At 41.9% G+C, this 25236-nt stretch overlaps 1 protein-coding gene across 3 annotated transcripts in view; it reads right to left on the bottom strand.

Annotated features, from left to right (window-relative positions):
• IP6K1 (inositol hexakisphosphate kinase 1) overlaps nucleotides 1–25236 on the bottom strand; it is a 62186-nt gene that overhangs the window by 15275 nt on the left and 21675 nt on the right. Inside the window, exons 2-3 of one of the 3 annotated variants that reach the window (XM_082704523.1) lie at nucleotides 11871–11963; nucleotides 6931–7280 (exon numbers count right to left, since the gene is read on the bottom strand). The exons of 1 other annotated variant lie outside the window; for it this stretch is intronic. In XM_082704523.1, coding sequence (XP_082560649.1) covers nucleotides 6931–7153 — 223 coding nt within the window. In that variant the 5' untranslated portion in view covers nucleotides 7154–7280; nucleotides 11871–11963. The remainder of the gene's footprint in view (nucleotides 1–6930; nucleotides 7281–11870; nucleotides 11964–25236) is intronic. One more of the 3 variants, XM_082704522.1, reaches the window with a different exon arrangement.

The following is a 25236-nucleotide window of genomic DNA, read 5'->3' as shown; positions in this document are numbered from 1 at the left end:
CACCATTTGACATTCTTACTGGCAGTGTTATTTCTCCACATCCTTGCCAACATGTACTTTCCTTTCTTTTGTTGTTATAGCCATTCTAGTGGGTATGAATGGTATCTGACTATGGTGTTGATTTGCATTTTCCTAACAACTAATGATTTGTTTCACGTACCTATTAGACATTTGCATATCTTCTCTGGAGAAATGTTTATTCAAGTCCTTTGACCATTTTTTAACTGGGTGTTTCTTAACTCTTAATGAAGAGTGGAACTAGTTCTTAAAACACCCAAGTTTTTTTTTTCTTTTTAACCTCAAAACTTTTACTTATGCTTAGAATGTTTCTTTCCATTGCCCTTTGCCCACAGCTGCTCCTCACACTTTAGTCCTTCAAGCCTTCCCGGACATTTCTTTCCTGATCATCCTATCTCAAGTGTTCTGTTCTGGAAGCCTTATTATTTCTGATTATAGAACCATACTTAGTTTCTTCACAGCACTTATCAAAATCTAGAAATTGTTTTTGTCTATATGTTTATTTATTCTTTCTCACATTAGCATGTAAGCTCCCTGTAGGTATGGTATTTTCTCTTTTACATTAATGAGCACAGGGTCTTGCATCTAGTAGATGCTTAATAAATATAAGATTAATGAATGAGGGAATATTTTGCATAAGGAAACAGAAGCCTAGAACCTCACGTTTAGTACCATATGCTACACCACCTAATGACTGCAGCTGGTCATACTAAGTAAAAATCCCTCTCCAAACTTATTGCCAAAACACAGAATATCACTGGCATTTTTCCTTAGCTTGATTGAGTTTTAAAAATACCTGTGTTCCTGGCAATAAAGAGATACGTGTGTATGTGTGGGTTAGTAGTTATATAGACCTGTATAAATTTTCTAGACCTGTCTGCTAAAAGGGCCTAAAAACAATGATACTCCAGTAGCAATCAGTCCATCTAGTGTCAAGGTCTTGGTTTTTCTAAATACCATTTCTACAATAAAAGGAAGCAAAGCTCCCTGGAGAAATGGCTGGTTCCTGAATCAGGGCAGAAAAAATAAAAGATGGGCCTGGAACACCCTGTGGTAACTGAAAGCAAAGAAGTAGTAAAAAATGATGGGGTATATGTCCCAAGTGCACAAGAGCCAAGGTAAAGGAGGCCCAGTGGCCACATCTAGAATATAAGAAGTAAAACCTCCGTAAGCACATATTGATAGATAAATGGGTGAGGAGGGACAATTCTTCCTTATGGAATTGTAATTCCTTTTAATTAAAGATAAAGAAGGAATGGTGGAAACAGAAGTCACCATTAGGCACACAACACAGTAGTAACTGTTATAGGCAAGGACCACTGATCAATTCTAAAATTAATGGACTAAAGTACTATAAGAAACGGGATATTTAGGGACACCTGGGTGGCTCAGTCGGTTAAGTGTCTCATTCTTGATTTTGCCTCAGGTCATGATCTCAGAATGGTGAGATGGAACCCCATGTTGGGCTCCACGCTCAGCCTGAGACTCTCTCTCTCTTTCCCTCTGCCCCTCCCTGCCCCCACCCACTTTCTTTAAAATAAATAAATAAATCTTGGAAGGAAGGGAGGGAGCGGGGGGAGGGGGGCCAAGAGGGCTGGGGAGGGGAAGGGAAATACTTACAAAGTCTCAAAGTATCTCCCCATAGGATACTCATTAATTACAACTGGGAAGATAGTAACTTTAAAGTGGAGAAGCCTGGCAGACACCACCTTAACCAAGTGATTGAAATTATATCACTAATAACAATGTAGTATCTTCGGACGGGAAGAACTGAGAGGACTGGAAGATCATTTCTGTTGCCCAAGATAAATAACCTCAGTCTAATCATGGGAAAATATAAGGCAAATTCAAATTTAGGGACATTTCAAAAAACCACTGTTAGTATTCTTCAAAAGTGTCAAAGTCACGAAAGACAAAAACTGGGATACGCTCTCAGGATGGAGGAGACTGAGGAGGAATAAATGCAACATGAAGTGAAAACATGAACCAAAAGAAGAACATAAAGGGGAAAACTACCAAATCTGAATAAAGTAAAGAGATTAGTTATTTTTATTATATCAGGGTTCATTTTCTGGTTTTGATTATTATAAACTATACTACAATGTTATTTAAGGAATTTTTTTAAAAGATTTTATTTATTTGAAACAGAGAGAGTACAAGTGGGGAGGCGGGTCAGAGGGAGAGGGAGAAGCAGACTCCCCACTGAGCAGAGAGCCTGATGGGAGCTCTATCCCAGGGCCCTGAGATCATGACCTAAGCCAAAGGCAGATGCTTAACTGACTGAGCCATCCAGGCACCTCAAGAAATTTTTATTTTTTTTAAAGATTTTATTCATTTATTTGACAGAAATTACAAGTAGGCAGAGAGGTAGGCAGAGAGAGGAGGAAGCAGGCTCCCCGCTGAGCAGAGAGCCTGATGCGGGCTCGATCCCAGGACCCTGAGATCATGACTGAGCCGAAGGCAGAGGCTTTAACCCACTGAGCCACCCAGGCGCCCAAGAAATTTTTTTAATAGGATTTTATTGATGCTTGATGACTAGCTTAAGTCAAGACTTGGATTTTAGTATTAGCTACTTTATCAACAATACGCACGATCTTAAGAACAGCAAATGTTCTTAAAATCTAAAATTAGTTCCTGAATTGACTTAAGGAGCTCGGAGACAATATTAAAAGGGGCCAGATTTTCACAGGCCCTCATCCATCTCTGCACACTGGCTGGCACTGTCAACAAGTAGCCTCCCATCTGCACAGACCACAGCACGTCTGCCACAGGGAGTTCAGTCCCAATAAGTCAGGAGCTCTTTCCAAGAGTAGAGTTCATAGTGTCGAACACAGTGGCTTCCTCTCTACTGCTTCCCTAAGATTTACTTATCTGAGAGAGCACGGTGTGTGCATGAGCAGGAGCAGGGGCAGAGGGAGAGAGAAAGCGAGAATCTCAGGCAGACTCCTTGCAAGGCATGGATCCCCAATGTGGGGCTCAACCCCACAACCCTGAGATCATGACCTGAACTGAAGCCAAGAGTCAGATGCTTAAACAACTGAGCCACTCAGGCGCCCCTCCTGCTTCCCTCTTTTAACTGAAAAATAGCTATTACCTATAAAGGTATCCTACAACGGTTAAATATACAGCATTATACTTTTAACCAAACAGAGAGAAGAAAAAATGTGCAATGTTCCTTTCTCCTCTGATGGAAGACATCGTCTGGCCACTGAACTTCATTTGAATCTCTGGCACCTTCTTCCACGTTAGCCTAAAATGCAACTGATATTCTTAACAGGGGGCTGTTTTCAGTCGGCTTGCCAAAGCACTTAAGAAGGCTTTCTGACACACTGTTGATTGCTGAATGTATGAGAAGAGCAGACATGACCCTGTAGTCCTGTCCCAGAGTAGCTGGGACAGCAAAAGAGGGAGGGGAGGTGGGGTCTATGTGAATCATGATCTTTCAGTGCCCTTGTCTTTCAATGCCCCATAATCCTTTCCAAGCACTGAATTTAAGTCCCAGGCATTGGTTAATAAAGCAGTAGGCTCATCAGCTTGGATTATGCTGATTACATCCAAGTCCGACCATTAACTGCAGCTTTCAATTCATATAGACATTTTAAAATATTTTGGTGGGACTCGAGGTTGAAGAGATGGGTCAGACTTCCTCCACATGGTCCACAACCAGGCCAAGAAAGATGCATTACTTTATAATAGGGCTTTACCTGATACACTGGCATCACAGGAACATTAGAGGAAGCTGGGTAGATGGGAACTCTAATTTTTTTTTAACTTTTCTATAATTCTAAATGTATTTCAAAATAAAAAACAAAAGCCCTGTGGTATTGGGTTTTCATATATATGAATTGGACCAATAACAGTTTCCATTTTCTTTGCATAAATTGGGCTTCGTTTGACTTAATAAGAAAGGATCAAATTTTGGTTTAACTGTGTATTTGAGAACATATACTTTTTTTTTTAGTGAAAATGCAGCCTGGGGGCACCTGGGTGGCTTAGTGGGTTGGGGCCTCTGCCTTCAGCTCAGGTCATGATCCCAGGGTCCTAGGACTGAGCCCCACATCGGGCTCTCTGCTCCGCAGGAAGCCTGCTTCCCCTCTCTCTGTCTCTGCCTGCCTCTCTACCTACTTGTGATCTCTGTCAAATAAATAAATAAAAAATCTTAAAAAAAAAAATGCGGCCTGAAGAAAGAAAATAAAGTAGGTACTTATGATCTGCTATGGCTTTTAAAGACTTCTGTTCCCCAGTCTGAGAGAAAGTTGCAGTGAAAAACTGAACCAATGCTAGGGACAATCCTTCCCTGGGAGGCAACCTGAGATTCAAACTTATTCCAGTTCTGGTGGCTGTGATTTAGAAAACACTTCTCTGGAGCCAGGGCTCAACTTCTTTTTAAGACATTCTTTTTTTTCCCTTAGCATCAGAAGGACTCAATGAGTTAAAAGGGCTTATAGTTCTCTATCTGCTTTTGGCATATTTATAGCAGAAGATTTGGCCATGAATGTGTTGAGTATGGAAGAGTAGGCGGCTGAAGCTGCATTTATAAAGCATTTGTAACTGTTGTTTTTAGCCACTTAGAGACAGCAGTGTGTTTGATTCTGGCTTCTCCTTTTGCAGGCTTAGAATATTTATTCCGTATTCTTCTGGTTCTGTTTTGAAAACAATAGCAAATAGACCATCGAATTCAAAATTACACAATGGACTTGAATATACATTTCTCCAGAGAGGTACACAAATGGCCAACAGCACATCAATATCATTAGTCATTAAGAAAATGCAAATTAAGGGCACCTGGGTGGCTCAGTGGTTAAAGCCTCTGCCTTCAGCTCGGGTCATGATCCCAGGGTCCCGGGATTGAGCCCCACGTCAGGCTCTCCACTTGGTGGAGAGCCTGCTTCCTCTCTCTACCTGCCTCTCTGCCTACTTGTGATCTCTGTCTGCCAGATAAATAAAATCTTTAAAAAAAAAAAAGCACATGAAAACCACAGATACCATTCATACCCACTAGGATGGCTATAATAATTTTTTTTAAAAAGCAAAGTACATGTCAGCTAGATATGGAGATATGGGAACATTGCCAGTAAGAATGTCAAATGGTGTAGCCACTAGAGAAAACAGGTTGGTGGTTCCTCAAAAAGTTAAACAGGATTACTATATGATCCAGCAATTCCATTCCTAGCTATGCACTCAAAAGAACTGAAGACAGGCTCTTAAAACAGAAACAAAAGTCTCTCAAAATAAATAAAATCTTAAAAAAAAAACTGAAAACAGGGACTCAGACAGATGCTTATAAGCCAATATTCACAGAAGCATTATTCACAATAGCCCAAAATGGTAACAACCCAAGTGTCCACCACAGACGAATGGATAAACAAATGTGATATATATTCAAAATGGAATAGTATTCAGCCATAAAAAGAAATGAAGTTCTGGGCGCCTGGGTGGCTCAGTGGGTTGGGCCTCTGCCTTCGGCTCGGGTCGTGATCTCGGGGTCCTGGGATAGAGTCCCACATCGGGCTCTCTGCTCAGCAGGGGGCCTGCTTCCCTTCCTCTCTATCTGCCTGCCTCTGTCTACTTGTGTTCTCTGTCAAATAAATAAATAAAATCTTAAAAAAAAAAAGAAAGAAAGAAAGAAATGAAGTTCTGATATAGGCTACGACATGGGTCAGTCTTGGAAACATTATGCTAAATGAAATAAGCCAGTCTCAAAAGTACAAGAATGATATGATCCCACTCCTATGAAAGGTCTACAGTAGGCCTATTTGTAGAAACAAAGTATGTCAGAGGTTACCTGGGGTTCAGGTGAGGGAGAAAGGGGGAATTATTTAATGGGTATAGACTTTTTCTTTGAGGTGATGAGAAAGTTCTGGAAATAGATAATGATAATCGTATACAACACTGTGAATGTACTTAATGCCACTAAATTACCATTTTAAAATGGTAAACTTTATATTATGTATACTCTGGCACAATAAAAGAGTTACGAAAACAACAAATACTGATATGGATTGGTTTTTCAAAACTGATGATCCCTTAAGCCAAGGATGGTGTAAACATGACTAAATTCATAACAGCTTTGGCAAATTAAAAAGCAGAACCTCTGCCCAAATTTAACTTACACGTGGTGGGCAATCATGAAAATGTATAAACAGTGACAAAAATCAGAGTTTAAAAGGAAGTGACTTAGGGTGCCTGGGTGGCTCAGTTGGTTAAGCATCTGACTCTTGGTTTCAGCTCAGGTCATGATCTCAGAGTCCCGAGACTGAGCCTCAGCATGGAGTCTGCTTGTCCCTCTTCCTCTGCTCCTCCCCTGCCCCCAACACTCTCTCTCTCATAAATAAAAATAAAAGCTTTTAAAATTTAAAAATAAAGTGACTTAATTCTGGTGTATATTCATGGGGTTCTATTCTATAAAGCCAATTTACATTTTCAAACATTACTTTTCCTTTAAAAGTTAGGACTTCCATGCACCCCAGTCCTTCTGTAAATTCCTTACCATCAATTCATTCCCGCAGCACATACAGACGTCTGCTCCACCCAGCCTCCTTACTAGCTACCTCACCACTTTAGCCTGGAGAACATCCAATTCTTTATCCTCTGGGATCAGAGAAGTACTTCCCCTCTCCTAGACCATCCCAGCAAACAGGGGAACCCACCTTGCTAACAGCATGCTCTTCACAAATAGGACTTAATGCTGTGAATTCTTTTGAGGTTTAGCTATCAGTGAATTCAGATTTTCAAGATCTAAAGACCTCGCTGGTGCTTTTGGCCTCAAATTTTTGCTTAACAAACTCATTTCGCTGCTTTGCGAAAACAGACCTAGAATCACCTCACGTGGCCAACAAAACAAAGAAAACTGAGCTGAGGGCCTGCAAAAGTCCTAGGCTGCTGCTCTCCCCGAACTGGCGAGTGACTGACCTTTGTACTCAGGGGTGAACTCCTTCATTTCGGGAGGGAGGGACTCGTAGAAGCGCTGCTCCCGGGAGATGAGGGGCTTGCACACAGTGTGGTCGTCGTAGCGCATCATGCTGCTGTGGCCGCCCACCTGGTGGATGAAGGGTTCCAGGAGGACTCCCCGGTCTCCGGCCCGACTTGCGTTCTTGCCATACTGCCCCACTTCCATGGTTTGACAAACACACATTGCGTTGGGGGCCAGTTGCACACTGAGGGCAGAGGATGCAGCACATGGGCCACAAAAGGAGAGCTAGGCAGAAGGTCCTGGTAAGCTGAAAGCAATGGTCAGAGTCTCTTCAGCTTATTCTTATTTCCTAAAAGAAAGGAGACAGGAAAAGAGGGAATCAAAACACCTCACAAGCTACAACCTCACTGGAGTTCACCGAATATCTGCTTCATGAGTAAGAATTGGATTCTGAGGGTGGCTAGCTGGCTCCGACGGTTGAACAGGTGACTCTTGATCTCGGGGTCATGAGTTTAAGCCCCATGCTACGTGCAGCAATTACTTTAAAAATAAATTTTAAGGGGCACCTGGGTGGCTCAGTGGGTTAAGCCTCTGCCTTCAGCTCAGGTCATGATCTCAGGGTCCTGGGATCGAGCCCCACATCGGGCTCTTTGCTCAGTGAGGAGCCTGCTTCCCCCTCTCTCTCTGCCTGCCTCTCTGCCTACTTGTGATCTCACTGTCTCTCCCTCTCTCTCTCTCTGTAAATAAATAAATAAAATCTTAAAAAAAAAAAAAATAAAAAATAAATAAATTTTAAAAGTATTTATAAAAAAGAATGGGATTCTGTTTTTTGCCCCTGCTGTGTGTTCCCCTAGCACATACAATGCTGCCTGGTGCATGAGAGCCAGGTGGCAAGTTTTTCTGAATGACACAACTTCAATCTCCTCCATCCATTTTTTTAATGCACAGAAGCCCACACGTTCTTCCTTTCCTACCTATCATATAACTTTCCACATACCCTAAAGGACTTGATTTTAGAGCTACAATATGTTAACGGTCATCAGAAAAGCCAACTATCCCTGTTTACTTCATATTCAAAGATAAGCATTCAGGGGAAAAAATAAAAGGCAGCATGAACTCATCTTGTTCAGACTTCTCACTATATCCAGTAATGGTAAGGGTCTCTCACTGCCTCAAAGAAGGGTTTTTGAGAAATCTGGTCACCCTAGATTTTCAACTTTTCTGCAGAAAGGCAAAGAGCAAGCAGAGAAAGCCATTCCTTGCTGAGCTGTAGCATCACAGAAAGGGTTTGCTTTCCCCAAGGAAATTCAGTCTTCTAATTTCTTCTACTTAAAATTTATGGTCATCACTCCAGTGCCACAGAGCTTCCCTTTCCATATACTCTACACCAACCACTAGGACAAGGAAAGCTCCTTTGTACTTAAATACCCACCTTATAATGTCAGTTTGCTCTCAAGAAAGTTAAAGTAATGGTCAACTTCCCTAATACCAAATATATTTTGAAATTAGGAATGTAGCAGACAAGACTACAATCTGAAAGATCAAGACCAAAAAATAAAAATATTTGTAAGAGCAGAAATATGGCTTTACCTTTAAGAAATAAAATATTGGGGATATTGGGGCGCCTGGGTGGCTCAGTGGATTAAGCCGCTGCCTTCGGCTCAGGTCATGATCTCAGGGTCTTGGGATCGAGTCCCGCATCGGGCTCTCTGCTCAGCAGGGAGCCTGCTTCCCTCTCTCTCTCTCTCTGGCTGCCTCTCTGTCTACTTGTGATTTCTCTCTGTCAAATAAATAAATCTTTAAAAAAAAAAAAAAAAAAAAAGAAATAAAATATTATTTTCCTTCCTTTGCCCTAATTTATGGGCAAAGCAGACTATTAAAGAACCCTATTGCAAAACAGCAAAATTTTCTTACTTCAAAGCTACCCCAGAAGCTCTGTTCTATTTCACGGCTATCAACAAACTAAGTAATTTTCCATTCCCCTAACCAATCACCACCACTTCAATGCACACAATGCATATTTTTGCTTACCTGTTCATTTTCTATCTTCCTTCAGGAGAAGGCAACTCCCTGTCCCCAGAATTTTCCCAGACTCTGTTCTCCCAAACACGAGTTGGGTGCGCACACCCCTATGGGTCCTAACGTACCTTGTGCCAACCATCTCAGCAATACATTGTTGTACTGTCCTCTATTTACTTGTCATTACCACCACAAACAATTCCCTTGTGTTTCCATCTAGGGTCCAAGGCAGTTCCTGACATACAGGAAATGTTCAAAAATAAGTTTGTTGGAATGAATGAAATAATTCCAGGAAGAGGGCTGTAAGGAGTAAATGCGTAACGATGTGAAAACAGGAGTCACCTAATGGCAGTGTTAAGTGGAGAAGCACCTCCACACCGGAGGTGCCCACCATGGCAGGGGACTCTACCTAGCACTGCCAACTGGCTTTTACCCTGGCCCCGCTGCACGCCCACCAGGATTGCCTCTGATAGGGGATGGGGTACCCAGACGGTACTAAACTTTCTAGCACAGGTCAGTGGGTGTCAAAAAGGAGAGAGATCAATAGTACCAAGTGCCCTAGAAGAGTTGGACTCTGAGTGACGCATGGCAACCTCGGCAGCCTCCAAAGGACTGAAAGGTTCAAGTCCAATCTCCAGTCAGATCTAGACTTGTTATTTTGTTCCTACACGATATATACATAAAGTCATGGGACTGTTTCTGTGTTTAAAATATTTTCTTAGAAGTAAACATGTAAGGGGCACCTGGGTGGTGCAGTCAGTTGAGCACCCAACACTTGGTTTCTGCTCAGATCGTGATCTCAGGGTCATGAGACTGAGCCCCGCAACAGGCTCCACACTCAGTGCAGTCTGCCTGAGACTCTCTTTCCCTCTCCCTCTGCCCCTCCTGCTCGTGCGTGCTTCTCTCTCTCTCTCTCTCTCAAGTAAATCTTAAAAAAAAAAAAAAAAAAAAAGACATTAATGTGTAAAATATATTTCTGTAAGCTTTGTTTTGGCGTTTCTTTTTAAATAAACCTGGAATCTAAAAAAGGTAGGCAAGTCACTTAACCTCAAATTTCCCCACCTATGGGGCACGTGGGTGGCTCAGTCAGTTGAGTGTCCGACTCTTGATTTTGGCTAGTCACGATACCAGGTCAGGGTCGTAAGCTGAAGCTTGAGTGGGGCTCTGCACTCAGTGTGAAGTCTGCTTTTCCCTCTCCCTCCACTTCTGCCCCCACACTGCATATACATACGTATACATGCTCTCTCTCAAATAATTAAAATCTCAAATTTCCACACCTATAATTTGAAGACATGCCCACCACTAACCCTGTGGGAGATGCTGATGCAGGCAAAGGGCTTGGCTTGGGCTTGCCCGGCCTACTCCCCAGCTCTGAAGTTCTGGAAATAGCAATAGCTCTGACTCTTTTATAAACAACCAGAAGTTGCTCCTGAAGTCTGTGTCCACCAAGGTCCACTCTAAAACCCAGGGATTGAGAAGGCTGTAGATGATGACATCTTTCTCCACTATTTCCTTGCTAACAGGGTACCAATCAGGTAGTCCAACCTCAAAAGGGAATGTGAAACTTCATTCTAGCTCAGGGAGAACCTCCAAGAAAACTTCCACCTCTATGAGAGGGCTGCTTTAGAAAAGGGCATGTGACCATCTTCTAAGCATGAGACAAGAGGGGAAGCTGGCCAGGGGTCCCCTGGGAAAAGTCACCTTGCCCTTAAAGAACACAAGAGAGGCATCCGTATTCTGTCTGGATGTGTATCTGAGACTACCGTAGCCACCTAGAGACCCTAAAAGATACTAGCCTAAAGACAAGGCCAGGGGTGCCTGGGTGGCTCAGTGGGTGAAAGCCTCTGCCTTCAGCTCAGGTCGTGATCCCAGGGTCCTGGGATCGAGCCCCACATCGGGCTCTCTGCTCAGCAGGGAGCCTGCTTCCTCCTCTCTCTCTGCCTGCCTCTCTGCCTACTTGTGATCTCTGTCAAATAAATAAATAAAAATCTTTAAAAAAAAAGACAAGGCCAACATGCTGAGCATGCAGAACAGGAGGACAGAAATCAGGATCCCTGATGTTGTCACTGAAGTACTGGATATCTTGTTATGTAACAAAAATAAATTTCCCCTTATGCTTTCAGCCAGCCTCATTAGGGTTTTCTGTCACTTGTAGTCAAAACCATCCTAGATGAAGGGACAGAAAAGTATCAAAATCCCCAGATCTCCAGTTAATAGACTTTGCCCATAAAGAGCTAAGTGTTTTCTAACGATAACAAGGAAAACTTCCAACAACTGAAGAACAAGCCCTTCCCTGATGATGAAGGACACACTCTTCTCCCCAAGCTCCAAAAGGAAAAATGCAGCTTTATGATTTTCAAAGTGTCCCCGAAGGCAGACTGTTTGAATTATACCTGGTCCACTAGGGCTGGTACCAAAACACTAGAAAAGAATCTGACAAACAGAAAATTCATTCTTGGGGCACCTGGGTAGCTCAGTGGGTTAAAGCCTCTGCCTTCAGCTCAGGTCATGATCCCAGGGTCCTGGGATCGAGCCCCGCATTGGGCTCTCTGCTCAATAGGGAGACTGCTTCCTCCTCTTTCTCTCTGCCTGCCCCTCCGCCTACTTGTGATCTCTGTTTGTCAAATAAATAAAATAAAATCTTAAAAAAAAAAAGAAAGAAAGAAAGAAAGAAAATTCATTCTTTCATATGTCATCAAGAACCTGCCCAAATATTCAAATAATTAGCTTAGAACTGATTCTACTGTGATTCAACAACAGGCAGACCATAAACAAAGTTTACATTCTGGCCACTTCAGGACCCCACTGATCATTATTTTTCACAAACACATCTAAATACAATGGAGTTGATAAATCCTATTTTCCAGAGTATAACTAATCCTCAAAGATTTTCCCAACTGTCCTCTGCAAGTACACTGACCTGATTTCAAGTAGTTTATGCCATTCAAAACGTCAACAGCTTCTAATCTTCTCCAGACTTAGTATGAAGAAAAACTTCCAAATTCTTTAAAAGCTACAAAGTATCCAAAAAGTCAGATAATTAAAATCATGATGTTTCACTGCAGTGGGTTAAACGAACAACAACAACCAAAAAACCCCACCAGTACATGTTTCAGCTTTTTTGCTCTGTAAACAACTCCAAAGACTTCTCTGGGGGAAGCTTTATAAATGGTATGCTTTCCCCTATGTGGCAATAAATTGAGGTTCTCTATTTGGTTTACAATATAGTGGTGCTTCCTATGCACCTGCTATCTGAAATTCATATTGATCAAGTATATAATGTACAAAAAAGGTAGGAGCTATGACAATGGGAACAGGAAAAATTTAAAAACGTTTTAATTCCAGTGTAGTTAACATACAGTGTTTATTAGTTTCAGGTGTACAATACAGTGATTTAAGAATTCAAGGGGTGCCGGGGTGGCTCAGTCATTGTGTCTGCCTTCATTCAGCTCAGGTCATGATCCCAGAGTCCTCAGGTTGAGCCCTGCACTGAGCTCTCTGCTCTACGGGAAGCCTGCTTCTCCCTCTCCCACTCCCCCTCCTTGTGTTCCCTCTCCTGCTGTGTCTCTGTCAAATACATAAATATCTTTAAAAAATAATAATTCTGTACATTAACCAGTGTTCATTGTAATAAATGTAATCTTAACCCTCATCACCTATTTCACCCAACCCCCTACCCACCTCCCCTCTGTAACCATCTGTTTGTTCCCTACAGTTAAGAATCTGGTTTTTGGTTTGTCTCTTTTGTTATTCATTTGTTAATTTAATTTCTTAAATTGCACATATGAATGAAATCAGACAGTATTTGTCTTCCTCTGACGAGCTTATTTCACTTAACATTATACTCTAGATCCATCTGTGTTGTTGCAAATAGCAAGGTTTCCTTCTAGTTCGTGGCTGAGTAACACTCCACGGTATATACATACTATATCCTCCTTATTCATTCACCTATCGGTAACATTCAGGCGGCTTCCAGCATCTGGCTATTGTAAACAATGCTGAAATAAACACAGGGGTGCATATATCCTTTCGAATTACTGTTTTCATATTCCTTGGGTAAATACCCAATAGGGAATTGAATGATTTCTAGATTGGGACTAATAAATACATATTTTTATAATATTTCTGTTTTTAAAAAGACCAACCAGACAACACCCACTGCAAATGTCACAAGAGCTCATTTAAGGAGGAGAAAAAGTGGGACGCCTGGGTGGCTCAGTGGGTTAAGCCACTGTCTTCGGCTCAGGTCATGATCCCAGGGTCCTGGGATCGAGCCCCAAATCAGGCTCTCTGCTCAGCAGGGAGCCTGCTTCCTCCTCTCTCTCTGCCTGCCTCTCTGCCTGCTTGTCATCTCTCTGTCAAATAAATAAATAAAATCTTTAAAAAAAAAAAAAGGAGAAAAAGTTTAGATATAATAATCTGCGCATTATAAATACCTCACAAATCTATGCACTGAGCTACATTAGGATTTGCAGTCTTTTCTTTCCGTAAAAATCACTTTGCTTTGTAATTAGCACAGCTCAGAGAGAGAAATTCTCCCTTGGTACCAAAAATATTCCTTAATCCCCTGAGCACAACTGCAATTTCTCATTCTGCCATTTCTACATAACATTTGTCCACTCACGGGGCACCTGGCTGGCTCAGTCAGTAGAGAAGCAACTCTTTTTTTTTAAAGATTTTATTTATTTATTTGACAGATAGAGACCACAAGTAGGCAGAGAGGCAGGCAGAGAGAGAGGAGGAAGCAGGCTCCCTGCTGAGCAGAGAGCCTGATGTGGGGCTTGATCCCAAGACGCTGGGATCATGACCAGAGCCAAAGGCAGAGGCTTAACCCATTGAGCCACCCAGGCGCCCCTAGAGAAGCAACTCTTGGTCTTGGGGTTGTGAGTTCGAGCCCCATACAGGGTGTGGAGGCTACTTCAAAAATAAATTAAAAAAAAAAAAGACTTGTCCACTCTTCTCATGCAGACACATTTGTTTCAGATAAGAGCTACAGCAGCAGAATCTTCCCTTCCTGTGGAACTTCTAAAGCATGTAAATACTTCAAGGATAAACAGGAACAAAAGAAAGCGAACAGTCTAAAACCATGCCAAGAGACTAGAAAGAAAAACCACTGCTAAACTGAACAAGGAAGAATAAACAGAAACAACAACAACAACAACAACCAGGAACCAAGTTTTTCAAAGTTCCCCAAGTTTCTGCAGAAGAGGTAATTAACAAAGGCAATATTTTCAAACCATTAGGCAAGAATGAGTATCCCAAAGGGGTCTCATTTGAGCACCCGGACAGCAGTCCAATCACCTGCAGCTCTGCTGCACACACCCTCACCCCACTCACAACACAGAGAGCCTCCTCTTCCCCAGTGGTGCATTAGTCACCTGGGAGGCATCTGAAGGAAAGCGATGCCCAGATTTATTCTCTACCCCACTCCAGAATTAGCTGCAGTTAGAAGCCTCTAGAATATTCCATTATAATCTCAGTCCCTCTATAGGCCATGACTTAACTGCATCGCCCAGTCAAGTAGTATACTGACGCTCCTACCCCTGGCTGTCACTGTCAAAGCCTTCTATATTTTTTTCACAATGCCACTACCTTCAGCATCTCCAACCGCATCAGCTGTTCAGTGTCAATACCACCAAGAGGTCACCACAATATTTTGATCATGCAATGCAACATGGTCACCAGGACTAACATTCTGGGGATGCCAACAGCCAACCTGAGGATCTTCTTGCACAATAAGACCAAGTTATCAGGGCACCTGGGTGGCTCAATTGTTAAGGGCCTGCCTTCGGCTCAGGTCACGACCCCAGGGTCCTGGAATCGAGCCCTCCACTGGCCTCCCTACTCAGCACGAAGCCTGCTTCTCCCTCTCCCACTGTCCCTGCTTGTGTTCCCTCTCTCGCTGTGTCTCTGTCAAATAAATAAAATCTTAAAAAAAAAAAAAAGACCAAGTAACCAGGTACGATGAAACCAGCAAGTTAGTAAGTACCTTCTCCTGGTCATGACTAAGGACCTGAGCAATCATAATTATTGTCAGAACATACCAAAGGAACGTTGATGGAAAATAAAGTTTCTAACACACACACTCACACCCCCCCAAAGAAAGCCCTCACCACCTCCAAATATCATCACACTGGGGATTAGGTTTCAACATACAGATCTGGGCAGGCTGGGGGAGAGGGGCATGAACCTTCAGTCTATAACAGATCAGTGTTTAAAGCTCTGCCTCCAGAGGATCTGCTCTCTTTTTCTGGTGAGACGTCGCCATTTCTGTGAGACTTGTATGATTATTTGGTAAGGAAATCTTGTTTTTATGAAAAGGAGCTTGCACTTTTTTCCTATGGAACAGTTCGTAGCACTATGTGTACTAGATTTTAAATGTTTAAAAATAAGAAAATTCCCACTGCAGAAGCCTGATTCATTTCAGTATTTAGTAATAAAGCTCCTTTCTTCCTTTTTTAAAGGTTTTTATTTTTAAGTAATCTCTATACCTAATGTGGGGCTGAAACTCACAACCCTGAGAGCAAGAGTCACACGCTCTACCAATTGGGCCAGCCAGGGGCCCCAGTAAAGTTCCTTTCTAATGAACACAATCTCAAATGGAACCAAATCAAGATAATCTAACATTTATGCATTAAAGACCACTGTGTGTTGATTGTCAGGTCTTTTTTTATTAGGTTGTTTGCATTAGGGTCTGAATCAGGCAAAGGGGGAGAGGGGGAAAGTATAGCACCAAGGTAGGCTTTTTGGTTTGCCAAAACAAAAACTTGGGACAAGATTAAGTTCTGAGTTTTAGCTAAATCATTGTGATTGAAATTATATAATCCAGTAGATAACACCTTGCCCTAAATACTGGGTTCTCTTTTGTCTTATAAAAAAAACTGGACCCTAGCCAAAGGACTACTGGCTTGATTTGCAGGGTTGTCAGCGATATCTACATGTTTTTCCAACACTGTCACCAGCCTTAGGAACAGAGCAGGGGGTAACACTTGGAGGAAAGGAGCAGAAGATAATCTTCACAAACGTGGATGCTGGACTAAGGGGGGCTCAAGTAACTGCAATTCGCTCCATATATTTTGATGACTGATGTTCAGAGAAATAATGTAGTTTGAATCAGTTACTCTGGATCACTGAAGTTTCTATTAAAATGGTTAAACTTCTGTCACTTTATGAATGGACTGCTCTCCTAGAAGTCAAGGGGTTCCACTGCTCTGCCTAGGAGACTATACACCACCAGCTACAGGAGTCTCTGTTTGTCCTTCGTTTGCTGTAAGACTTTGGTTCCACATTTACTGCATAAAATGAGAAGGATATTCTTAAAAAGAACTTGCTGAGAATGAGCTTTTTCACCAGCAGACAGCAACAAATGAAAATAAATGTACACTACAAAGATATTAATTACAATAATTAGGTTGACTTTCTGATTATAGACAATAACTCCTTGAACATATAAATTTTCTGATACTGCTGAAATGTGTGTATTACAATAACTGTTTTCTTTTTTATTTCTTTTAAAGATTTTATTTGAGAGTGAGAGAGAGAGAAAACGTGCATGCATGAGTCGGGGGAGGGGCAGAGAGAGGAGGAGACTGCCCGCTGAGCAGGGAGCCCGATGCGGAGCTCGATCCCAGGAGCCTGGGACCATGACCTGAGCTGAAGGCAGATGTTTTATCAACTGAGCCATCCAGGCACCCCTCCACTGTAATTTTTTTACAGAATTAAGTATCCCCCGTTTATTAATTTACAAACTATAATAAAATCTGACAGTTATTTCATCTCACTAAGGGCTTTGCTTTAAAAAAGGAAAACAACTGGGGATGCCTGGGTGGCTCAAGGTGGCTCAAGTCGTTAAGCGGCTGTCTTCAGTTCAGGTCATGATCCCAGGGTCCTAGCATCCAGCCCCACATCAGGCTCCCTGCTCGTGCTTGTGAGCGCACTTTCTCTCTCTCCCTAATAAATAAAATCTTTTAAAAACAATTTAAACGGATAACTGTGGTACATTCATATTATGGACTCCCACACAGAAATGAAAAAGTACCAACTACTGCCACACACAATACAAATGAATCTCACAGGCAGGCTATAGCAAGAAAAAATCTAGACACTAAAGAGACTATGTGGTGTGATTCTACTCCCATAAAATTCAAAATGACTATGGAGACCACAACAGTGGTTACTCGGGGAAAATCATAATTAAGAAGGGGTGCAAAGGTGGAGGTGACATAGGCGAATACTATAAATATCCAATGAGCTGTGTCCTTGGACTGTGACCTTTACTGTAAGTTAGAGCTTATTTATAAGGGAAAAAAAATCAATAGTATTCTCCTATACCAACAAAAAATTAGAAAATGAAAACTGTTTAAATACATCCCATTCACAACAGCAACCCAAACCATAAATTACCTATAAACCTTTAAAAATTTTATCAAATAATAAAGCTTTACTGAAGGACCTAAAATTAAGAGGCACAATATAAACAGCTTTTCTGTTTGTTTTAATTCAACAACACCGCAAGCCTAGAAAGTGGCAATGAATAGAGGCCCTGGCAAAGAAAGAGAAATTGCAATCAGATATGATGGTGGACAAGATCAGGACTATTTTAAGAAGCAGTAAGGCACTGTCTCCACAGCAAGAGCAATACCTGCTCCCCAAGTTCAAGAGTCGGGCAGGCAGACACATTTGAAATGCAGATCAGCAGACATGCACTCTAAGAAGCTTGGTTAGAATTTCAAATTCTATGGACAACAAGTTTTTATAGCCTCAGATTAAGCACTTGGGTTTGATATTAATCTTTTTGTAAAGAGAAGCATACCTGCTGCCATCACACTGCACAGGCATATTTGCAAATTTCCTCAAAACTGGTTTATTAATCCAGTATTTCTATTACCTCTTCCGAAACTGGGGGCACCTGGCTGACGCAGTCAGTAGAGCATGCAACACCCAGTCTCAGGGTCATCAGTTCAAGACCCACATTGAGCGTGGAGTTTACTTAAAAAAAATTAAAATTAAAAAAAACAAATTGGGGCGCCTGGGCACTCTGCCTTCAGCTCAGGTCATGATCTCAGGGTCCTGGGATAGAGCCCCGCATCTGGCTCTCTGCTCAGCAGAGAGTCTGCTTCCCTCTCTCTCTGCTTGCCTCTCTGCCTGCTTGTGATTTCTCTGTCAAATAAATAAATAAAATCTTTAAAAAAAAAAAATTAAAACAGATCCACTTAAGCACTAAAAGCATAATGACAAAGTATCGTGCCCTTCAAAAAATCATATGAAATTTAGGTTTTTAAAAAATTAAACTTGTTAAGTCAGGAATGCTAAGTAAAATGTTGGCAATACCGTATCTCTGGTTTACTCTTTACTCTGATATGATCCAAGGGACAAAATAGCAAAATCATTCTTAATTGAAAAGAACACAGTGGATAAGTCACTCCAACAGAGAACACCACCACACAAAGCTTGGGTTACAGAGCACTGGACTTTGTGAACACTTATTTCTAATGAATTTTTTTTTTAATTTATTTATTCGACAAAGAGAGATCACAAGTAGGCAGAGAGGCAGGCGGGGCGGGGGGGAGGCAGGCTCCGCACCAAGCAGAGAGCCCAATGTGGGGCTCGATCCCAGGACCCTGGGACCATGACCTGAGCTGAAGGCAGAGGCTTTAACCCACTGAGCCACCCAGGTGCCCCTAACGAATTTAAGAAATAATAAATTGATACGGACTGTGACATGAAAAGATAACAAAATACCCTCAAATTCATGGAGGAAAAAACTGAAGCAGAAAACTAACACAAAAGCACTTTTGTTCTCTAAAGCACAGAACCAAGGGAACCTGCGGATTTCCTAAATTCAAGTCCATTCTTGCTTTTATATATGCCCATAGGTGCTGATACAGATTAGGTATTTGTGACAGAAAGACAACAATCCCCCTTCCCTCAATCCTGGGGACTCTTTCAGGCACTTGCTCACAAAACTCGCCTTTGAGGAGGAAGGAAATATAAGGACTGTTCTCCAGGTACAGGGATCTAACCAGGGACAGGCATGTCAATCCAGAAACCAGAAATCCATGCAGAAGCCTAGAGCAATCTGGGACATTTGAAATAAGAAAGAAAAAAAAAAAAGGTTTAAAGGTATCTATTTTGTTTTGTCCTCAGAGAAGAGATGAAGGATTGTTTAGACTTTTGGGTCCTGTCCCAGGAGCAAGGGACACAGTGGCATAGTCCTGAGGACACCAGGCGGACAGCAAACAGGGAGCAAGGAGAAAAGGAAACTTGGCAGGAGGCCTGAAATGTGCCAGCCCATCAAGAAACAGGCAGAACAGAATTAATTTAAAACAAAAAGAGAAGAGAGAATCCAGTGATCCCCTTTCCTGTTTTTTACCAGATTTCTAAAGACTAGAAACCCAATACTTACTCAGATATATAGATACGTATTTTCAGTAAAGATCCTTTTAAAAGTGTTGGGATGCCTGGATGGCTCAGTTGGTCAAGCATCTACCTCTGGCACTGGTCATGATCCCTGCTCAGCAGGGAACCTTCATCTCCCTCTCCTGCTACCCCTTGTTTGTACTCTGTCAAATAAATAAATAAAATCCTAGCGGCTGGGGCGGGGGGGATCCTTTTGTAAGTGTCTCAACTGTGCTTTCAAAGAGTGGAGGGGGGTGGGTGGTTGAGGACAGAATTTTAAGAACATAGGTCCAAAGTGGTACAGGGGAAATCAAAATGAGAAACACCAAAAGAAAGAAGAAAGGTGCCTCATCCTTCTCACCTGAAACACGGCCTACTCACAGTTTGTGTGGGATTCTTCTTTAACAAGAAGCTGCAGGAATCCCTCTGCTGGGACTAAATTCTTCAGCTGACCCATATCTAAGCCAGGTTAAGTTTCTGCCTCACACATTCACAAGTGAATCTAAACACGTTCAAGCCTAGAAAGTACACATGTAAAAGGATAAGATAAAGTGTTCTAGGGGTGCCTGGGTGGCTCAGTGGGTTAAAGCCTCTGCCTTCGGCTCCAGTCATGATCCCAGGGTCCTGGGATCCAGTCATGATCCCAGGGTCCTGGGATCGAGCCCCACTTCGGGCTCTCTGCTCTGCGGGGAGCCTGCTTCCTCCTCTCTCTCTGCCTGCCTGCCTCTCTGCCTACTTGTGATCTCTCTCTCTGTCAAATAAATAAATAAATAATCTTTTTTAAAAAAAAGTGTTCTAAAAAACAAAACCAAAAACCAGAGAACACTTAAAATGAGACTAAACTGCTAAAATATGGAATGAAGGGGCGCCTGGGTGACTCAGTGGGTTGAGCCTCTGCCGTTGGCTCAGGTCATGATCTCGGGGTCCTGGGATCGAGCACCACATCGGGCTCTCTGCTTGGCGGGGAGCCTGCTTCCCCCTCTCTCTCTGCCTGCCTCTCTGACTACTTGTGATCTCTCTGTCAAATAAATAAATGGAATCTAAAAAAAAAAAAAAAAGGAATGAGGAACCTCCTGAACTTATCTCATGCTACTGAGCTCACTGAAGACCCAAAGCTGAAGAGAAGCTTCTACACAACAGAAAAAAAAAAATGCAGAGGGACAGTACCAGGCCTGTTCTCACAATCTTGATTTTTTTTTTAAGATTTTATTTATTTGAGGGGCACCTGGGTGGTTCAGTCTTTAAGCATCTGCCTTTGGCTCAGGTCGTGATCCCAGGGTCCTGGGATCAAGCCCCACCACACTGGGCTCCCAGCTCTGTGGGAGGCCTGCTTCTCCTTCTCCAACTCCCCCTGCTTGTGTTCTCTCTCTCACTATGCCTCTGTCAAATAAATAAAATCTTAAAAAAGAAAAAAAAAGATTTGATTTATTTGACAGAGAGAGAGAGATCACAGGCAGAGAGGCAGGCAGAGAGAGAGGGGGAAGCAGGCTCCCTGCTGACCAGAGCCCGATGCGGGGCTCGATCCCAGGACCTTGAGATCATGACCTGGGCCGAAGGCAGAGGCTTAACCCACTGAGCCACCCAGGCGCCCCTACAACCTCGATTTTAGATGTGACCAGTAACTCTCTTCTCTCCACCTCCATCCTACTGTAGCTCCGCTGGTGAAGCTGAGCACAGCGGGGGCAAGATGACAGGACTGAGGCAGAGGTGAAGTGAGGTGACTGGAAAATGGATATAGACACCTCTACTTGGGGCTTTCCCTCACAATATCTTTTGAATAAAGTCTGCTCTGTTGCAGAACAGAAACAAAAGAACAATACTTCTTATCACTCACCAGCATTTCAAATAGCTATAACTGGGTTTATAACTGGAGGTCATTCCAGCTATAAATCTGCTACCCTGCACTAGGGATATTCACATGTGTCCTGCGATGAAAGAGGTAAAATGTGGAAATAAAACCTCTTACACCTAGGAGAGGGGAACCCAAAGCTCTGGTCACAGCACTGAGCTTTTTAGATTATTTGGGGGCCTCATTTAGAACCCACCCACATTAAAAATGATTACCAGCTTCAAACAAGAAACATCTCCAGAGTAAGGAATTATGCAACCATGAAATAGCTCCTGTCTTTCTTGTAGTATCTTACTGATACCACAAATGTGTTAGAACTCCAAAGGGGTTTTAAATCACAGAATTCTGAACTATTTTAAAAGATGCACCAAGAGACAGCATATACCTAAAAATCAAGTTATGGCTACAACCCAGAGGCATGTTTTCTGGTAGTGAAATCACACACTTAAACATTTTGATGCTATACTACTCTACAGATTATCTGAAAATATGATCAAAGAACAGATTACTCAGACATGGACATTGGACTATGTTCAGCTGTAGCTGGGGGAAATGATGAAGGGTCCACCACAGAATAAAGCTCCACTGAGTTTTGCTCTTTTGGGATAATCTGCTGCTATGTACATCCTGCATATGGGCTGTGACCAACTCAGGATGTCTCCCCCAAGGACTAGGTTCTTGGTATCCTATGGTATCCTATGTTCCTGCCTCCTGCAAGACCTCTCCCCCTCAAGGCCAAATAGCATAATTCCTCATACAGTCACACATTCAGAAAACAATATGAGGAGATTTAAGGGCATAAAACTGACAGATCCTCCCTCCATTTAAAACTACATCCTACTGGGGGTGATACAATGACATATCTGAACATCTATTGGGTTATGACTTTATTAGCAGGTACCTACAAGCAGATGAGCAATGTGAAAAGTGAGTGTGGGGAAAGCCTATAAAAAGAGGTAAATGACCTGTTTAATGCCTCACAAATGCAAGAGTTTGAAAGCTTCACGCAGATTACCATTCCATCTGTCTTCTACCCTCCAGTGAAACACCAGAATGACTACATTTAGAGGCACCTGGGTGGTTCAGTCAGCTGGGCATCCAACTCTTGATTTCAGCTCAGGTCATGATCTCAGGATTGTGAGATCGAGCCCCATGTGGTGCTCGGTACCAGACATGGAGCCTGCTTAACATTATCTCCCTCTCACCCCACCCAAAATAAAAAGATTCTCCCACTGCCTAATGTGTGCACATGCTCTAAAAAACAGCTTTAAACATCAGAAACTACTTCGAACAACCCCACAGACAGCACACAGTTCCAAACAGAGAGGGATCAACTTTCGTCTACATAAACCCATCAACAATATCCCAACTTAGGTAAGTGCAGAGATGTCTCCAAAGAAACATCATTCCGTAAGAGTGGGTCCCAAATCTCTCTGTGATTAAAAACTCACAAATTAGGGGCACCTGGGTGGTTCAGTGGATTAAAGCCTCTACCTTTGGCTTGGGTCATGATCTCAGGTCCTGGGATCAAGCCCTGCATTGGGCTCTCTACTTAGCAGGGAGCCTGCTTCCTCCTCTCTCTCTGCCTGCTTCTCTGCCTATTTGTGATCTGTCTGTCAAATAAATAAATAAAATCTTAAAAAAAAACCCACAAACTAAAAGTAGAAGGAAATTTCCTCACCAATAAAGGACACTTATGAAAAACTTGAAAAACCTAGGGCTGACATCATAATCAATGTGAAATTTTGAACATTTCCCTCATATAATCAAAATAAGACAAAGATGTCCATTCTCACTATTTCTATTCAACACTTGTGAGCCAGTGCAATAAGAAAAAAGAAAAAGCATAAAGAACAGAAAGGAAGAAATAAGACTTTCTCAATCCATAGATAACCTGATTGTTTACAAAGAAAATACTTAGGAATCTACAAAACAACTTCTAAAACTAATATGTGAATTTAGCAAAGACAGGATACAAAAAGCCAGTATACATAATTCAATTATATTTTTATATGCTAGCCCCAAAAATTAGAAAACAAAAATTAGGGGCACCTGGATGACTCAATCAGTTACGCGTCCAATTCTTGATTCCAGCTCAGGTCATGATTTCAAGATTGTGAGATCAAGCCCCATGTCAGGCTCTGTGCTAGGTTTGGAGCCTGCTTGGAATTCTCTCTCTCCCTGTCCTTCTGCCCCCTCCCCCACCCCCAGGCCGAAAGAAGGAGAACAAAAATTTAAAAATTCACTGGGTAACTTCATAAAAATGGCAGTGTAGGAAACTCCAGGAACCCACCCTTCCACTAAAACAACTACTGAATTTGGAGGAACGGTCTAAAGTAACTTCTGGAACCCTGGAGTGTAGCTGGAAAACATGCCGCATCCAAGGTAGAACTTGATGAAGAGGTGAATTCTGGTAAACTTCAGCCTTTTGTGCATCAACTACCCAACTTCCAACCCTAGGGCAAGAAGCAGTGGGAGGGCTGCCCTCATTTCTGGTGAGGCTTGCTGAAGGATAGGATGGTCAATAAAGACCTTGTCCTCCAAATATGTATTCCAATTGATGATGGCTGCTTTTGATCACTGAGGAGCAGGCAGAGGCCGGTAACCGTTGCTTTCAATACTCACAGGCTGAAGCAGCTTCTAGGGACATTTAAGAGAACAGTCCTTGTTTTTACTTTCTTCCCCTTTTAGGAGCTTGTCATTTAAGGAAATCTTTATCAGGTCACTGTCTAACTGCAGAGATCATGGAACAGAAATAGACACACATTTCCAGTATTAGTTTGAAAAAGCCACAAATAGAAGTCTCTAACACTCAAGGAGCAAAAATTAGCAATCACTGTGAAGTGGGAGAATCAGATTTGTAAAATTACAACATAATACTCAAGTGTCCGGTTTTAATTTAAAAATTACAAGACAAAGAAACAGAAAATTAATGACTACTCCCAAGAAAAAGAAAAGGATAAAAAAATTCCTGAGGAAGCAAAAACACTGGAATTATTATTATTGATCAAAGACATTAAATAAACGGTCTTAAATACATTCAGTGAACTAAAGGAAACCATGGTCAAAGGGATTCAGGAAAATGATGCATGAACAAAATGAAAATACCAATAAAGAGAGAAATTTTAAAAAGGTCAAAACAAATTCTTCAATATCTCAAAACAGAAAAATATAATAACTGAAATGAAAAACTCACTAATGGGGTTCAACTACAGATTTGAGCAAAAAGAATAAGTATCAGTGAACTTGAACATAAAACAATTGAAATTATTCAACCTGGGAGGCAAAAAAAATAAAAAATAAAAAATAATGAAAAGTAAAGAGTCTTTTCTTTGTTTTTATTTTATTTATTTTATTTGAGAGAGAGAGCACAAGCAGGGGGAGGAACAGAGGGAAAGGGAGAAACACACTCCCTTCCCTGCTGAGTATGGAGTCCAACTCAGGAATGCATCCCAGAACCCTGGGATCACAACCTGAGCTGAAGGCAGACGCCGAACCAACTGAGCCACCCATGCACCCCAAAAGTAGAGTCTGAAGGACCTGCGGGACACGACTAAATATAATAATATACGCATTACAGAAAGAAGAGACAAAATCAAGGGCAGAAAAAAAATTTGAAAAAATAGCAGCCAAAAACTTTTCAAACCTGAGAAAAGCCAGGAATATACATGTAAAAGAAGCTAATGAGCCCTTCTTTGAGGATTAACCCAGACACATTATAAAACAAAATCACACGATTAAACCATTGAACCCCAAAGACAAAGAGAATATTTAAAGCAGCAAGAAAGAAGCAACTCCTACTGTACTAGAAATTCTCACTAAGATTAACAGCTGGTTTCTCTCCAGAATCCTCCAGAAGGCAGTGGGATGACATATTTAAAGTCCTGAAAGAAAATACTGTCAACTAAGAATTCTATATCCTGTAAGGCAATAAAAAGAAAACTGAAAAATTCACAAATCTGTGGAAATTAAACAATATACCCTTAAACAACTACTAGGTCAAAGAAATTACAAGGGAAGTTCTTGACAGAGAAAATGA

This window comes from Mustela nivalis, assembly GCF_964662115.1.
Source record: "Mustela nivalis genome assembly, chromosome: 1".
NCBI lineage: Eukaryota > Metazoa > Chordata > Mammalia > Carnivora > Mustelidae > Mustela > Mustela nivalis.
The sequence above is the reverse complement of the archived record's forward strand: the minus strand, read 5'-3'. Positions and strand labels throughout refer to the sequence as shown.